This window comes from Protobothrops mucrosquamatus, unplaced genomic scaffold, assembly GCF_001527695.2.
Source record: "Protobothrops mucrosquamatus isolate PMUCROS unplaced genomic scaffold, P.Mucros_1.0 scaffold3555, whole genome shotgun sequence".
NCBI classification, from domain to species: domain Eukaryota; kingdom Metazoa; phylum Chordata; class Lepidosauria; order Squamata; family Viperidae; genus Protobothrops; species Protobothrops mucrosquamatus.
Window position 1 is genome coordinate 56,200 of NW_015389522.1, and position 18,348 is coordinate 74,547.

At 46.9% G+C, this 18,348-nt stretch overlaps 1 protein-coding gene across 1 annotated transcript in view; it reads right to left on the reverse strand.

Moving 5' to 3' along the window:
• Positions 1–1,679: 1,679 nt before the first annotated feature.
• The window catches only part of FBRSL1 (fibrosin like 1), a gene marked incomplete at its 5' end in the record, with an annotated part of 37,755 nt that continues 21,086 nt past the window's right edge, over positions 1,680–18,348 (reverse strand). Inside the window, 6 exons of the mRNA XM_029286394.1 lie at positions 1,680–2,916; positions 4,101–4,329; positions 7,985–8,068; positions 10,251–10,328; positions 12,443–12,575; positions 13,655–13,726. Of these exons, the coding sequence (XP_029142227.1) occupies positions 1,680–2,916; positions 4,101–4,329; positions 7,985–8,068; positions 10,251–10,328; positions 12,443–12,575; positions 13,655–13,726 (1,833 nt within the window). The remainder of the gene's footprint in view (positions 2,917–4,100; positions 4,330–7,984; positions 8,069–10,250; positions 10,329–12,442; positions 12,576–13,654; positions 13,727–18,348) is intronic.

Genomic DNA, 18,348 nt, shown 5'->3' on the forward strand with positions numbered 1-18,348 from the left:
TGATGATTTGATGATGAATTAACCTGCAGTTAATTGATCCATGTTGTGCAAACTCTTTTTGGCTGTGTCACAGGAAGCAGTTTCAAAAAAAACAACACAAAAACCCCTCCAAAAACGAGAGTCAGCAACTTAGATCGTACAAGGCCCGTAACTGGGCAATTTTGATATGCCAGAAGGATCAAATCTCCGTAATACTTTAGAGTTTGATTAAAGCAGTGGTTCTCAACCTTTTTAATGCCGCGACCCCAACCGGTCGTAAGTCGAGGGCTAAACCGGTCATAAATCGAGGACTAAACCAGTCGTAAGTCGAGTACTACCCAACTGGTCGTAAGTCGAGGACTTTCCCTGCCCAGGAGTGCCACGCATGCGTGGTTCCGCCCCCTGCGCCGGCCGAGGCGTAGCTGGCAAGCGGCAGAGACGGAGCAGGCCGACCACCAGCTGGCCCAGCCCAAGGGAGGTAAGGCACCCACCGGAAAAGGGGAAAAAATGGCGGACAAAAAAAAGGCGGACAAAAAAAATGGCGGACAGCCTTGCTTGGCGACCCCCGTGAAATGGTCGATCGACCCCAAATGGGGTCCCGACCCACAGGTTGAGAACCACTGGATTAAAGCATTGCATTTGTATCAGTAATTCTTTTTTTTTTTTTTTCCCCTGGAGACACTGAAGAGGATTGAGTTGGAATAACGTTAACCAATAACCAGAGAGTGGTTCTAGAAACCGTTTTTTTTTTATAAAGTCTACCTATGTTAAGAATTCAATATTGGTGTACATTTATATTAACAGAATATTTACATGTTGCTTTCTTCTGTTGCTGTTTTTAAAACAAGAAGTCAAAAAAAAAATCTAATTTTTTTTCCATAATATAAGGCAAAAAACAAAACAGTTTTTGTACATTATTATTAATTATTATTATTAATTATTTTTTTTAATATATATATATCTGTAACTTCAATTTCAAAGTACCAGAGAAACCGGTGGCCTTAATTCAGGAACCTCACAGTGGACTGTATGAAACTACAGTTATCTCCATAAATAATACTTTTAAGAAACCCTGGATGTTTTTTTTTGTTTTTTTTTTTACTTAAGGATCTGAGGCCACAAAATTTAAACTAGAAACAAAACCTTCTTTTTTTCTTTTCTTTTTGTGTGTGTGTGTGTGAACAAAAAGCACAATTTTTTTTTAAAAAAACAATACATTCATTAAAAATGTTCCTGGCATTTGGGGTAATATATATATATATGTGTCTATATATATATATATATACACACACACATATATATATATGTATACATACACACAAAAACCTGATAATAGTTTAACTCAGCACAGAAGCAAAGAGGGAGAAAAAATAAAACCAGGAAACAAGGAAAAAAAAAATCAAGACCTATATATTAAAATTTCCATTTTTTTTTCCAGCAACCGTGCAGTCGGAAGGTTTTTAACCTCAGATGCCCCCTTCCACGCCTCCCCCGGTCCCCTCCCCTCCATCGCTTTTTGCAACTGTGCTTCATTTCTACAAATTTTTACAGTTGTAAAAAAAAAAGTTTACAGCAGTGCATTTAAAAAAAAAATATGGGGGGTGGGTGGGTGGTGTGGGCGCTTCCCCCCGTCCTCCTGTATTTTACAGGTGAGTTTGGAAAAAAAATTCATCCTGCAGGTAGGTGGGGGGTGGCAGGAATTATCGTGCTTCGACTTCTTTGGGATTTTTAGAAGGGGAATAATCCCGGGAATCCGGGTTCGTGAGTGGCGTAGTCCGACGGGGGGAGGAGGGTCTCGTATTACTAGCTGGGACCAACGGGGGTGGGGCGCTGAGCGCGGCGGTGGGCGGGTTCCTGTTCAAAATCCCGTTGTGCATGGCGGCCGAAGGGCTGAGTCTGGGGTAATGCATGCCGCTGAGGTGAGACATGAAGGAAGGCATGTGGGCCAGGTGGCTTTCGATGGGGGACGTGTGCAAGTGGTGCATTCTGGCACGCTCAAGTTCTTCCCGTAAGTGCAACCTCTCCCTCTCTTCCGCTTGCCGGAGCCGCTCCTGTTCCCGGCGGGCTTCCAGAAGGTTCTCGTGGTTGTAGTCGTGGGGCTCGCGGTCTCGGTAGGAGCGCTCGTGATCGTAAAAGCCCGAGGTGGTGGGAAACCTATGGATGGGATCGGCTCGGAGCTGGAAGTCCATCCGGCGGTGGAGGTCTAAGCTCCGGTAGGCGTCGCGCAAGGGGTCCCTCATGGGGTCCCAGGAGAACCCTGGGTGGGGTAGCCTCTCCCGTCCCGTGAGCGAGTTCATGCTCATGAGCGGGGTCATCATCCGGCTACGTTCCAGAACGTTCATGGTGTTCATCTGATGGACGCTGCTCATGGAGATGGGCATGGCGGCGGCCATGGTGTGGGGCAGGGGTAACCCGTGCAAAGAAGGGGGCGGCGGGTGCTCGGTGCCTCTCGGATGCTGTGAAGATTCTGAACTCACAACCAAGACGTCGCCTTCCTCTTTACGCTCTTCTTTGACTTTGATGTCGTTCTTGATCTTCTGGAGGTCCGTCAGAAGCTCCGGCTTCCTCTCCACGTCCTTGTTCATCAGGTTGCTGAGTTTCAAGCTTTCGCTCAAGGCAGGTTTGCTGTACGGAGAGACCGACTGGATTACCGGCTTGGTGTTGTCCTCCAGGGATCTCTTTTCATGGCTTGGAGGTTCCTTCACGGGGGAGCGGCTTTCTTTGATCTTCTGGTCTGCCACCGGAGGAGGATCTCTGAGCCGGTCAGGAATCTCTCTCTCCAGATCTTTCGATCTGTCTCGGTCGAGGAGGGCAACTGGCCGGGAAGAATCGCTGGCAGCCTGGCTGTTGCTACGGATGAGGTTGCTGATCTGGTGAGTCATGGGCGCGGAAGCGGGCGAGGATCGGTTCGAGTGCCTACTTTTATCCAGAAGATCCCTGGAGGGAGAGAGATTGGAGTCTATTAGGGTCACATGTAACCATTTTGCATTATAATTCAACAGCATGGGTAAAACTGGGTTTACCAATTACATACATATATTAAATATGTATATACCGTGTGTGACCCAAAAAAGTTCACCTAAGGTGACATATTATTATTATTAACACTACTGTGGTGGATGGATTCACACCCCAGGCTAAGTTGCTTTAGTAGCGAGATGGACAGCATGAAAAAAAAGAGAGGGAGGGAGGGAGGGAGGGGAGGGAGAGAGGAGGAGAAAAGAGGAGAAGAGGAAGGTGGAGAGAAAAGAGAGAAAGGGAGAGGAGAGGAGAGGAGAGGAGAGAAAGAACATGGAGAGAATAGAAGAAAGGGAGGGAAGGAAGAAGAGAGAGAAGAGAAGGAAGGAAGGAAGGCAAACAGAGAAGTAGGGAGGGGAGAGATGAGGAGAAAAGAGAAGAGGAAGGTGGAGAGAGAAAAGGGAGAAAGGAAAAAGAGAGGAGAGGAGAGAAGGAAGATGGAGAGATTAGAAGAAAGGGAGGGAGGAAGAGAAGGAAGGTAGACAGAGAAGTAGGGAGGGAGAGAGGAGGAGAAAAGAGAAGAGGAAGGTGGAGAGAAAAGGGAGAAAGGAAGAAGAGAGGAGAGGAGAAGAGAAGGAAGATGGAGAGATTAGAAGAAAGGGAGGGAGGAAGAGAGAGAAGAGAAGGAAGGTAGACAGAGAAGTAGGGATGGAGGGGAGAGAGGAGGAGAAAAGAGAAGAGGAAGGTGGAGAGAAAAGGGAGAAAGGAAGAAGAGAGGAGAAGAGAAGAGAAGGAAGATGGATTAGAAGAAAGGGAGGAAGAGAGAGAAGAGAAGGAAGGTAGACAGAGAAGTAGGGAGGGAAGGGAGAGAGGAGGAGAAAAGAGGAGAAGAGGAAAGTGGAGAGAAAAGGGAGAAAGGAAGAAGAGAGGAGAGGAGAAGAGAAGGAAGGTGGAGAGATTAGAAGAAAGGGAGGGAGGGAGGAAGAGAGAGAAGAGAAGGAAGGAAGGTGGACAGAGAAGGAGGGAGGGAGGAAAGAAGTAAGTAGGTACTGGGTGAGTTCCCACAGCACACCGTACCCCCAAACCACGTACACCAGTCCAGTTTTGCAAACGTCCCGAAAGCACCATGGCTTTTCAGCAAGGCGTCCCCCTCTCTCTCTTACCTCTCCTTCTCTCTCTCTTCTTTACTTGAGGAAAGATCCCTCTTTTCAATGTCTCGGTCCCTGTCATGATTCGTCACGGAGGAACTCCGCTCGGAGTCGCCCGGCTTGGGCCACTGAGGCGGCGTGGGAAAAGAGGGCGGCGTCCGGTGCAGCCGGTTCCAGGGCTCGTGGGGGCTGCTGAAGCCCTGGACCGCCGGTCCATCTTTGTGAGCAAAGAGGCTGCTGTGACCTGCGAAACGGAGACAGATTGCGTTAGCTCCTGGATGCCCTCTCGGTTGGACACGCAAGGACGTTTAGTCCGATATTGGCTTTTGCAAAGAAAAAAAAAAAAAGGCCAATTATTTTAAAGCACCTTTCTCTTTTTTTTAGGTCTGGGAAAAAAGAGAAAGGGGAGGGGGAGGAACAAGACCCTTGGAAAGAGCAATGGTGAATCAGCTCTGGTGGACTGAAAAGGAGCCATTGAAAGCAGGCAAAGAAAACCCTTGAAATCTGAATAACCGCTGGGAGGTAATGAGGCCATTTTGGTCTAAAAGATTCCAGGTGAATCCCAAAATCACGCTGCGCCCCGCTGTGACATCCGGAGCTAAACTGGGCCTATTATGGTGACTCCTCCCGAGGCGTATTGTGAGAACGCGACTCATTACACAGGATCAGCTGCCTAGCAGATAAAGCGGTGATTGAGATCTTTGATTGAGGTATGAATAGGCTGAGCAGAAGTAGAATAATTCAGATCTGCAACGCACGTCTCTCTCCTGGTTCAATCATCAACGCAGAATTCTGTGGGGTCCTTGGTGCTCTCTGAGCTTGCTGGTGTTCTTGCAGACGTTTCATGACCCAATTAGGTAACATCCTCAGTGCTAGACGGGAGTGGGGTTTGCTCTCTCTTCCACTCCCTTCTAGCACTGAGGATGTTGTCTAATTGGGTCATGAAACGTCTGCAAGAAAACAAGCAAGCTCAGAGAGTACCAAGGACCCCACAGTCCTCCTCCTCCTCCTCCTCCTCCTCTACTCTGCAAACCCCACTCCCTTCTAGCACTGAGGATGTTACCTACTTGGGTCATGAAACGTCTGCAAGAAGACCAAGCTCAGAGAGCATCAAGGACCCCACAATTGAACTCTGAGCTACAAAGACTTTCTTTTATCGGTACTCATAATTCTGCTGGCCACCGAGCTTGGCGTTCCCTAGTTGTGGTGGGAATGCCGTTCCCAAATCCCTAACAGGAACAGGGTACTGAACTGGCCAATGAACAATTTGGGGAGTTCCCATCTCACTGCATCTCAAGACGTTGAGGAAGGTGACGTAGCTTCCTTGAAGGAGAACATTATCGACTTGGATGTCTTTTGTATTCGTGACAGGACCCTCCAAGAATGGACAGATGATGGGCTTTGTGGCATGATAAACTAGATGCTTTTGTAAATTAAGACAGTGTTCTGGTCTTAACAAAAATGGCAATGTGTGCTCCGCTGTCTCTTTGGTTGCACTAACTTTCCTTCCAAAAAGGTTCACCACTTCCAAGTGACTTCTTTTTCTAGTGTTATGAGCCTCAACCCAGCTGGCCTTCTCTCCAGAAAACTGGGCCTAGTTAAGGAAACCCTCGTAACATCTCACGGTGCTAATGACCTCCAGGCTATTTTTGGAAGACTCAAAGAACGCTGGAACAGCCCCTACTTGTGCCCGAGTGGAATTCAAGAGTGCCAGTCTATGTTTAGCTATTCTTTTCTGGATACAACAATCGGGACATGCAGTTATTTCCCAAGGACCACGTGAACCACTCAGGAATAAGAAGGGTGGCTGGGACACCTTTCCATCAGCCAGGACCGCGTGGTCTGAAGGAAAAACAGAACGTTCCAGTGTTCCCTGGCGTGTTCTGTCTTCCCCCTTCGTACATTTTGCACATGCTTGCATAGGTTATGTTGGAAAGGATGAGAGAGTAGAGCGCAAGCTTTTCTACGTTCACACTTCTATCCTGGGATCACTAGATCCTGACTGGGCAATGAGATGTCCTCCAGATATCAGCCCCCTCCCTAATCAATCTCACTCCAGCGGGTCTTCTTTTTCAGAAAGCTCAAGCCAATGAAGGAACAGGTCTCGGCAGCTCAGCGTGGTCAACGGCAAGGACAGTCCAAAATATCGGGGTGATCATCCAGTTTTCCCCCCACCTCCAAAATGGAATCGAGAGAGACTATTGCCTTGACCAAAACCACAGAATTGATCCAATCTAATATGCCTGCAATTCTATGATTGCTTGAAAATAGTCATAACATGCAGGTTCTTTGCTTGTACTTCAGACACACACACACACACACACACACACACACAGACAGAGAGACACACATAAAGAGACAGAAAGAGAGAGAGAGAGACAGAGAGACAGACAGACAGACAGAGAGAGACAGACAGACAGACAGACAGACAGACAGACAGACAGACAGACAGACAGACAGACAGAGACAGACAGGGGTGTTGGATTAGAAGACCTCCAAGGTTCCTTCTATTATTCTGTTATCTGTCTGTCTGTCTATCTATCTATCTATCTCAATCATCCATTAGCTATCATACATATTCTCTCTCTGCTATCATCTATCCATCATCTAACTCTATCTATCTATCTATCTATCTATCTATCTATCTATCTATCTATCTATCTATCTATCTATCTATCTATCTATCTATCTATCTATCTATCTATCTACCTACCTACCTACCTACCTACCTACCTACCTACCTACCTTTTTCATTCATTCATTCATTCATTCATTCATTCATTCATTCATTCATTCATTCATTCATTCATTCATTCAATTTGTATAGCTGCCTATCTCAAACCAATGAGTCCAGGCAGCGATCAATAATAAAAACAGTGAGAACATGACACACAAAGAAATTAAATACAAACAGCAGCCACGAAATATTACAATCTATTGGTATCATCGCCACCAGATAACGGGAACATTCATGCATTCGGGACTCCAGACCTGGGCACATAAACAGGTCTTCAAAAACCTTCCAAAAGGCCAAACGGGGTTGGGGCTATCCTAATCTCAAGAGGAAGGATGTTCTGGAGCGCAGTCTAGGTCTCAGAAGAGACACACTTCCTGGTGCCCACCAGCCAACATTCCTTGGCTGAGGGGAATGGAGTATGTCCGTCCTACTGGACCAGACTGGACAGGTAGAAATGACTGGAAGGGCAGACAGTCCCTAAGGTAGACCCTGTCCCAAGGCAATGTCTTATGTCCTCTTACCTCAACAATGATGCCATTCAGTGGGTGCTATGGGCATCTGCCTAATGTGTCTACGGAGATTCTCAATCTTCCAAGTCATGGTGTTTTTTCAGGAGGCAACTGGATTTTCTTGTTATTCTTTGAAGATGTTTTGCTTCTCATCCAAGAAGCTTCTCCAGTTCTTGGATGAGAACTGATTCAGTTCATGAACTGAAGAAGCTTCTTGGATGAGAAGCGAAACGTCTTCCGAGAAAAATCAAGAAAGCCCAGTTGCCTCTTGAAAAAGCACCTTTGGGACCTTCCTGATACCTTCTCAAAGCTCCTCCTGCAAAATGGTAGATCCTGAAGAACCCACTGAAGCTACTTCCTCAAACCTTGGACTCGAGACACCCCGCCCCCAAAGGATGGTTAATGGGGAGGTTCATGGTTAATTTGTTGGGCTCTCCCTTTTCTATGGAAGTCACCACTCCTGGTGGATCTGGGACATCAATTACGGAAAGTCCCCTACGAAAACTCGGCATATTCGTAGCCTCGCTCCTTTGTTTGGGGGAGGTTCTGAGAAGCTTGCCTTGCTTCAAACAAATGGCCACCGGCTGCTTTCGACAGGAACATGGGACTTCTCTGGGAAAGAGGCTAGTCTGCAGGAACCCATCCGTACTTACTCAAAGTATGACTGCCTAATCCGCCAAAGGCATTGCTGCTTAAGTTTCCAAGGCCGCTGAAGGTGCTTGACCTGCTAAACGGATCTGGAAAGGCAAACAGGGGTTTTAGCCGGCATTTAGCCAAGAATGCTGGAAGACTAAATCTACCCCCTTTTCTCTACCCGCCCCCTTGTTTATTTCATGGTTGGAATCCAAGCGGGATTAGGCCGGGCTTTCAGCTAATCCTTCTCCCCGCGGGCCCTTTGCGCAGGGACATTCTCAACGGGTTGAAAACGGAGAGCGGATCGGAGGACTTGCCAACATGGGAACAGGTGCTGGAGTTAAGCCTGCCGGGAGGAGAGCAAATGTGCGAGGCCGGGATGACTAAAGGCAGCCCCTGAACCGAAATCTGAGCAGCTCAGATTTGCGAGACCAAAACAAGAAGCTGGAAACTTGGCTTCTGGTGGGACGTGTTATGGAGGACCCACCAGGAGGAGAAGACCTCGTGATGAAAACTCCGGAAGGCACAATCGGGACATTTGAGATGCGCGTCAATTTCTCCTGCCAAGCGAGACAGTGGCTAAGTGACTTTTGCCCCATTTTACGACCTTTCTCGACGCAGCTGCGAAGCGAATCGCTGCGGCTGCGAAGACGGTAAAGCGGCTGTTGAAGTGAATCTGGTTTCTCCATCGAGGTTTGCTGGCCGGAAGGTCGCAAAAGGGGGAGGGGAGATACGTGACCCCAGGATACTGCAACCATCGTAAATACGAGTCAGTCGCCAAGCGTCTGAATTTTGATCACGTGACCACGGGGATGCTGCAACGGTCGTAGGTGTGAAACACCTGTAGCTTTGAACGGTCACTAAATGATTCCTTCTCTCTCCCCTGGCCCCCTTCCTGGCTGTCTTGGTTTAATTACATGTCGTGGGCTCCAGGAGCAAGAATTGGACCGAATCTAGAAATGACATTTGCGGGTGGCAGAGGACAGCGGCATCACCTTAAACCACATTCTTGAATTAAAATTATATCCTTGTAGCGCCTACCTCTTCTCTATCATTTTTAAGTTTGATCTGCACTTGGAGGCTCAGAATCGACTAAAAGACCCCTCGATCCCAAAGAACAAAATTCGACTGGTTTCGGCAGCACAAACAAGACCCGCACAGGTGTGCGATGGGGAGTCACGGCCGAAGCTCCAATTCTTGCTCGTGAGCGTAGTAGCCTCGCTTGACCGGCTCAAAATAACAAATTGGAGCTTGTGAAAATGAAGACCGGGTCCTCTCCGGGAATAGACCGATTAATAATTTAATTAGGCCAGAAGGATGACTCTCCTAAGCTTCATTTAAAGCCAATCCAGATGGTTAGGGCCGGGGGTTGCGCGCCTGATGAAAGTCTGTGAATTATGTCACAGAGACTCTGATCTACTTCTCATTAAACGGCCAGCTGGGTTGAAACGGACACTTCCCCCCCCCCTTTTTTTTTTTACAAGCTGCATCAACAACTTGCCTTAAATGTTTCTGGATTGCGGATTAATTATTTTGTCCTCCGCCTTTCCTAACAAAGGTAGTTGAGGGTTTACCATTTGCTAAGTGCCTAGCTTGCCCCCAAATTGCCCACCCAAAGAAGCCAAACACAGTTTAAAGCAGAAGGGGTGACCTACAAAAGGGAGGGGTGACCTGGTTGAAAGTTGGGACGTCGCCTCTTCAAATCTGGGTCTCCCTCTTGGGAGAAACTCAAACGTTGCTTCAGAAACACAATCAGGGTTTTCAGATACTGCTTTTTCCAATGGCAAATAAATCCGTTTCATTTAGAAGGAAGTTTTTTTTTCCCCCCCATCCACACCCAGCTAAGAGGGTAATTTTCTTCGGATCCTGTTCTATTCTAAAATCTGATTTATAAATGTAGGAATGTTACGTAGCAATTGCTCTTCCGGTAGATAAAATTATCAACACACCAGTCTTCTACACACCAGTCTTCCTTTCCCTTCCTAGGTCCTGATTGCAATAGCAATAGCACTTAGACTTATATACCGCTTTACAGCCCTCTCTAAGAGGTTTACAGAGTCAGCCTATTGCCCCCCAACAATCTGGGCCCTCATTTTACCGACCTCGCGAGGATGGATGGAAAGGCTGAGTCAACCTTGAGCGGGTCAGGATCGAACTGCTGGCAGTCGGCAGAGTTAGCCTGCACTGCATTCTAACCACTATGCCGCCAGGGCTCTGATGCAGGAGAAGTCAAGGCTTATATCAAAGGACTGGTAAATCAGAAGAATAAGGTTTACTTACACCTACCTGCCAAATGGCTGGTGGGCAGGAAGCTGCTATGATGAGGCGAGGTTCCGAATGGAGTGGAGTTTGGATGAGCAGACCCTGCAGCAACAACAATCACAACCGCAAAATAAGCTTGTAGCAGCATCTGAGACTCGTCTTTACAGCCTGGTAACTTAGGGAAGATCCCTCTTGAGCTTCTTGCTTGACCCATTGTACAGCGGAGGGCTATGCTATCTCTTATCTGACCGTTCCATAGGCGGCCTCTCTTCCCTCCATCTCCCAAGGTCTTTCTCACAAGCATTACAACCACCTCTTTTACAGCCTGAGAAACTAGGGAGGGTCCTTTCTGAGTGTCTTTCTCCACCCATTGTTCAGCTCTGGGCAATGCTGTCTCTTATCTGACCGTTCCCTAGGCAGCATCTCCCAAGGTCTTTCTCACATGCCATTATAGCTGTCTCCTTTGCAGGATGAGACACTAGAGAGAGTCCCTCCCAAGTCTCATGCCCCACCCATTATGCAGCTCTGGGCTAGGCTGTCCCTTTTCGGATTATTCTATAGGCAGCACTTCTTCCCTCCTCCTCACAAGGTCTTTCTCATATACTATTACAGCCCCCTCCTATACAGCCTAAGAAACTAGGGAGGGTCCCTTCTGAGCATCTTTCTCCACCCATTATGCAGCTGTGGGCTATGCTGTCTCTTATCTGACCATTCCCTAGGCAGCATCTGTTCAGTCTGTCTCCCAAGGTCTGTCCCACGTATCATTACAGCTCTTTGCTTTATAGGATGAGAAACTTAAGAGAGGTTCCCTCCTTTTGCCCCACCCCTTATCCAACTGTGGGCTATGCATTCTCTTATCTGAACGTTCCCTTGCCAGCTTCCCTTCACCCTGTCTCCCAAGGTCATTCTCACATGCCATTACCAGAGTGAATCATAACAAAGCATTTCCCCCTGCCCAAGGACCCTTCTCTGCCATTATTTCACCCCTCCCTCCATCTTGAAAACCCTTGCTGAGATTCTGAAGGTATTTTGAGAAGGTTGGAGAAAGGGCCAGGCTGCCCTTGGGACTTGCTCCCGCGTGGTCTCTTCGCCATCAGAGGATCTGAAAGTGACCGTGAGAACTGGTTCTGAACAACTCGAAAAAGAAATTGTGGTCTCTCTCTCTCTCTCTCTTTCATTTCTCTCTCTCTTTCTCTCTCTTTCGTTTCTCTCTCGTTTTTCTCTCTCTCTCTCATGTTTCTTTCTCTGTTTCTCTCTCTCATGTTTCTCTCTCTCTGTTTCTCTCTCTCGTTTCTCTCTCATTTCTCTCTCATGTTTCTCTCTCGTTTCTCTCTCTCATGTTTTTCTCTCTCTGTTTCTCTCTCGTTTCTCTCTCTCTTTTCTCTCATGTTTCTCTCTCTGTTTCTCTCTCTCGTTTCTCTTTCTCATTTCTCTCATGTTTCTCTCTCTCTCATGTTTCTCTCTTTCTCTCTTCTCTCCCCCCTCCCCCCCTCTGTGTGTGTGTGTGTGTGTGTCTTGGAAGCAGCCCTGGAGAATGGCGCCCATTGTTATCGATGTACTTTGCCACTTGCAGGTCTTCCTTGAGACGGATGGAGGCTGTCATCCCACAAAACCTTTAGGATATCAGAAGGTGCATAACAAATGGGTGATTCCTTCAAAAGAGACACATCTTTCCAACTTGATGACCCCGGGGCTGATAATCATAAACAGGAGGAAAGAAGAAGAGGCTTCCTCAAGAGTAAAACCAGGAATGTAGCCGTGGGTTGTCAGGGAGCTATTAAACCCAATGTTTGCTTGCAGCTGTACATCCATCCCAGGGACAAGAGAATCTGGGATAACTTATGTTTTCGGTGGTAACGCAACAGCCTGGAGAAGCTGCGTTTCTCACTGACTGTCTTCCCGCTCAACAAGGCCAGGAGGAAGCCTCGGATGCTGGAAATCCAGATTTATGCTTCCCTCCGTTGAGTCACACCACGTTTGTTCCGCCTCTTCTCTGCCTGTAGCCAACTTCATTGAGATTTACCGCCCAGTGCATCTTTGGGTATTCACACATGGAGAGGAATAATTTATAAGCCACACGGGGCTCCGGGTTTTGATTCTGAGAAGGTATTTTGGAGCATCGGGAACACACCTGCCAAACTCATTAAAGATCCCGTATTTGTTTCCTCGAAGGAAACAGGAGTAGGCACGTGTGCCTCAACGTCGATTTTCCTCACCTGTGCTGGAGAAAAGGGGTCGGGCAAGATCTTGAGAATAATGGAAACCAGGAAAGACTCCGGGAGCCGGCGGTCTACTGAAGAGGTCAAGTTTTCCGCCGATTTCGAGTTTGTGGGGATCCAGCTGCATCTGCTGTCGAAAGGAAAGGAAAGGAAGAAAGCTTCATCATCCATTTCCATTTTCTCGGCTTGGTGACGTACATGTTGGTTACAACCTCTCCGTGTTTACCCACTGGGTTTAAAACCCACTGGCAAAATTGCTAACGACAGTCCTGTAATAGGGAAGCCTGTTCAAAAGCCAAATTGAGCCGTGCCAGTTTTTCCTTGTGCCTACAAAAGAGTAGATCTGCTCCTCAAACCATAGGATCAAAGGATCCTAGGATCAAAGGATCACTCTCTAAACCCTTCATACGGGAAGCCAAGTTCCATGAAAATCAGAGGAGAACCTGCAGCGATTCAACACGAAGTAGACTGGGCCATTTGTTCTTTCTTCTCTCCCCTCCCCACGCCTTGTAGTGACTCAACTAGAGCAGTAAATAATGCGGAATGAACCACTGAACGAAAACAAAAAAGGGATTGTGGTTGATCACACAATAGGGAGGAGGGTGTCAAAGTGACTTCCTTGACGGTCGACCTCTCCTATCCAAGCTGTAGTTCTGCAACCACCATCTTCACAAAACATCTGGGCGTTGTCCCACCCATTTACCAAGCGCCTTCGGCAGACAACAAGCAGCCACAAGGTGTTCAGGTGTTGACTTCTGTGGTTGGGGCTAAAATTCTGAATTCTGCCATTTACACCGACAGATGTGCTTTCGTTTCTCAAGAGTTTCTCCCTCACCATAGTAAGCATTCTCTTAACGTCTCCTGATGAGAGATGTCTCAGTTTTGGAGAGGCTACTACCACTAAGTCTCTCTCTGCTTTACTCTGTTATGTTCTCCAACCTATAACTCTACCACAGAAGACGTCCAAGCGTCTTCTAATATTTGAGGGGCAGTCACAAAGAAGAAGGGATGACCTATTCTCCCAGAGAGGTCAACCCCTCTTCTCCTGTCCCGAGGAGAAGGACAAGAAATGACAGATCATTAAACAGCGATACAACCTAGAATTAAGGAGAAATCACTACAAGTGAGAACAATTAATCAGAGGAACAGTTTACTCCCTGTTCTTCTGGTTGCTCCATCACTGGATCCTGAATGAATATACTCGATTACCTTGATCTTCTGTTGGTGATGGTAGATCTGCCAAGCAATCTGCACGTGGACTGCACACCATTTTCCAGGCTTCTGTAACAAAACAAGGACCCGGGTTTTAATTTTAAACAGCAGTGGTGTCAACTGCTCGTTCCTTTGTGTGCAACTGACTACGGGTAGTGCTCGACTTACAACCAGAATTAGCAACAGTTTCTGTTGCTAAGTGAGACATTTGTTCAGTGAGTTGGCAGTTAATTCATATTCATGATGGTGGCAGCGTCCCGGGGGGGGGGTCATGTGATCCCTTTTTGCGACCTTCTGACAAGCAAAGTCAATGGGGAAGCCAGGTTCACGTAACAAGCGTGTAAGTAACTTAACAACTGCATTGATTGTCTTAACAATTCTGGCAAGAAAGGTCTTAAATTGGGGAAGTGAATCTGGCTTCCTCATCGACTTTGCTCGTCAGAAGCTTTAAGTGGGAAAATTGGTCGTAAGTCACCTTTTTTTCTGTGCGGTTGTAACTTCAAACGGTCACTAAACAAACTGTAATTATTTTGATTCGATTTCAAGGCTGCCCTAATGTGTACAAGGAGTCCTCGACTTACAACGATTCTTTTAGTGAAATTGACAATGGTTAGCTAGACACGGTGCCTGCTGCAATCTATAATCTCGCCCATTGTCAGATCTTCGGCTTGGTGCCTCGCTGGCACCCTGCCATCAACACGGGGAACAAATGGGCAATAAAGCTGTATACATTTATTCATAGGAAATTGGGGGGGGGGACTGATGGTTGGAGGAAGAACAGAGCATTTTGGAATCTGATCCATGCTGACGTCTTCAAGGCCGCGTCCCTTGAGAACGGGATTTCACCAGCCCAAACACCTCAGCACTTCCCAAAATTTCTTGACGGTGCCAGATTGGGCACACAGGGACGGGCTATGGGGAGAGGGCTGGGAGGGCACCAAGGGTTTAGGACCAAGGAGTCCGATTCGGCCTGACTCAACTGCATTTAGCTTCTCTTAGTAAAAGTGCCTTTTCGCTTCAATCAAATGGCTGAAGTTTTGATTTTCTAGGACAGGGGTAGGCAACCTTGGCTCTTTGATGACTCGTGGACTTCAACTCCCAGAATTCCTGAGCCAGCCATGCTGAGGGGAAAGGGAGAGGTTTCCAAGCTGAGCCAGGCTGGCTCAGGAATTCTGGGAGTTGAAGCCCACGAGTCATAAAAGAGCCAAGGTTGCCTACCCCTGGTCTAAACTAATAAAGTCTACATTAATTAACATTAATTATGCTTTCATATGTTCCTCTAACTGAGGGGTCTTCAAACTTGGCTCTTTTATGACTCGTGGATTTCAACTCCCAGAATTCCTGAGCCAGCCATGCTGAGAGGAAAGGGAGAGGTTTCCAAGCTGAGCCATGCTGGCTCAGGAATTCTGGGAGTTGAAGTCCACGAGTCATGAAGGGGGCCATAGTTTCCCCATGCTGGCTCAGGAATTCTGGGAGTTGAAGTCCACGAGTCATGAGGGGGCCATAGTTCCCCCATGCTGGCTCAGGAATTCTGGGAGTTGAAGTCCACGAGTCAAAAAAGAGCCAAGGTTGCCTATCCCTGTCCTAGGAGATCAGACTGGGGTGTTCTTTTAAGAGAAGCATTACGAACCATCTTTACCCATGTCATTTCCCCCCCCCCTCAAACTTTAAAAATAAAAAGTAGATTTAAAAAACAAACAAACCAAAAACCCTGACAAACCTTACTTACTCGTACAGGAGCCCGATAGGCGTCGGACACCTAGGGAAAACATGAGGGAGAAAAAAAACAATCAAAATTTTATGTAATCTGGACTATGAAAGGGAAATGTTAATTCAGGGTGTGGAAAAATATCAGGGAACCAGCACGAAAAGTGCTGCTTTTTTATTTCAGCATTAAATTGCCTCAAGATTTAGAAAACAAGGAACTCTTTTTAAGCTTCCAGTCTGTGCCTTAACTCGGAATTCAGACCTGCTTTAAAACGATCTAATTTTTCTCTCTTCTTCTTTTTTTTCTCCTCTTCCCGGCAGAATTAACATTTCCCTAATTTTGATGCTTGTGCCTCGAAAAAGAACGGTGGGGCCCGGTCCACAAAAGAAGTGCAGGAAGTCCTTGACGTACGACCACAAGGGAGCCCAACGTTTCTGTTGCTAAGTGAGACCATGAATTTGTCTCAGTGAATTTTGCCTCATTTTACCATCTTTCTTCTCACAATTGTTGAGTGAATCGCTGCGGTTGTTAAGCTAGCCACATGGTGATTAAGGGAATGTGGTTCCTCCATTGACTTTGCTTGTCAGAAGGTCACATGACCCCAGGACACAGCAACTGTCTTGAGTACATGCCAGTTGCCAAGCGTCTGAATGTTGATCAGGTGACCGTGAGGATGCTGCAACGGCCGTTAAGTCTGGAAAAGGTTCGTAAGTCACCTTTTTCACTTTGAACGGTCACTAAATGAACTGTCGTAAGCCGAGGAAGTCCTCAACTTACAACTGTTCATTTAGTGACTGTTGGAAGTTAGAACCGCACTGAAAAAAGTGACTTAGGGCCGTTTTTCACGCTTAGGACCTTTGTAGCAACCCCATGATATTGGGATCAAAATTCAGAGGCTTGGCAAGTGACTCATATTTACGACGGTTGCAGTGCGAACGTCTGACCAGCAAAGTCAATGGGGAGACCAGATTCATTTAACAACCGTGCTACTAACTTAACACCTGCGGTGATTCACTTAACAAGCTTGGCAGGAAAGGTCTTAAAATGGAGCAAAACTCATTTACAAATGTCTCCCTTAACGACAGAAATTTTGGGCTCGATTGTGGCCGTTAAGTCGAGGACTACCTGTATATGTATATTTTTTTCTGCTGCAAATCAAGGCCAAAATGAGTTCAATAATTATCCTCGGTAGGTTAACGTTTATCCTATGTCAGCCCCAAAGAGGGGGCTGAAAGACACTCACTGGAACTCGACACCTACCCCAGGTGTCTTCTGCAGGAGCGTGTGGTGCACTGTGCTAGGCCTGCTGGCCACATCAATGGGATTCGAAGTCTAGAAGGACAAAAATGAAAATGTCAATGAGTTTTCCTTTCTAGCAACGCTTCGACGCGATGCTAGCAAACAGGAAGGAACTAAGATGATCCAAGGCCTGGAGACTCAAACATCTGAAGAACGGCTGCGGGACTGGGTTTGGTTAGTCTAAAGAAAAGAAGAAACAGGGGAGACATGATATCAGTCTTCCAGTATTTGAGGGGCTGCCACAAAGAAGAGGGGGGGGTCACGTTATTCACCAAAGTACCAGGGCAGGACAAGAAACAATGGCTGGAAACTGAGCAAAGAGAGAAGCAACTTGGAATAAGGAGAAACTTCCTAACAGTGAGGACAATCAACCAGTGGAACAGCTTGCCACCAGAAATCATGGGCACTCCACCACTGGAGGTTTTTAAGAAGAGGCTAGACATTCACTTGTCTGAGATGGTATAGGTCCTCCTGCTCGAGCAGGGGGCTGGACTAGAAGACTTCCAAGGTCCCTTCCAGCTCTACTTTATTCTATTTAGATGACCTTGAGCAATATTTTGAGTTGTCGCGCAACGTATCGGAGCTTTTTTCCCCATTGCCGGCAATGGGGTGGGCGCGGTTTCCCGGTGACGCATCCGGCCTGGGGGCCAGCAGTTTGACACCCCCTGTAGTAGGTTATAACAACCGAAGCTTGAAAATTTATCTGAATTTCCTTTTGTCTTTTCTTATACAAACAGAATTCCCTTTGTCTGTTCTTCTACAAATGGAATCCAAGTGCGATTATTTTACCTACCTACCTAACTACCTACCTACTTTTCCTTCTTTCTTTTTCTCTTCCTTCCTTCCCTCCCATTGTCCTTCCTTCCTTCCTTCCTTCCTTCACTCACCCAGCCCGAATATGGTGGGTGGGGAATTCTGGGAGGTGAAGTCCACAGATCTTAAATGTGCCAAGGTTGAGAAACTTGTGCGAACTAAGGTCCAAGTTTTGATGGCTCCTTTCTTTTCTCTTTTCTTTCTTTCTTTCTTTCCTTTCTTTCCTTTCTTCTTTCTTTCTTTCTTTCTTTCTTTCTTTCTTTCTTTCTTTCTTTCTTCCTCTTTCTTTCTCTCTCTCTCTCTCTCCTTCCTTCCTTCCTTCCTTCCTTCCTTCCTCTCTTCCTGCCTCTCTCCCTTTCATTCTGTCCGTCTTCTTTCTTTCTTTCTTTCTTTCTTTCTTTCTTTCTTTCTTTCTTTCTTTCTTCTTTCTTCCTTTCTTTCTTTCTTCCTTTCTTTCTTTCTTTCTTCCTTTCTTTCTTCCTTCCTTCATCAAAGCTACCTCAACAACCTTCCTCTTCCTATGTGGCATTGCCTTGTTGAATGACTGCAACGGTCAACCCAAGTCCTTCCAGTTTTGCCTCTGGAGCCAGTAATCCCTGGAATCCAGTGCCAGCTTTTTTTTTTTGAATGGAACGAGGACTCGGGAGTCAGCCCACTCACTCTTCCTTGCCCTGGCCCAGCACCTGTTTCCCTCCCAAGAGGAGAGCAGTTCAGTTTCCCTAGATGTTAAAGCTGCAAGACAAACCAAAACACCGGCCGTGTTTTCAAAGAGGAAGCCTTCTGGAGTGGCCCCGTCACAGGTCAACCACGAGGGACCAAGGATGGTGTTTAAAAATTGGCAGGCTGGGGAAAGAAGGGCTGGATGAAGTCT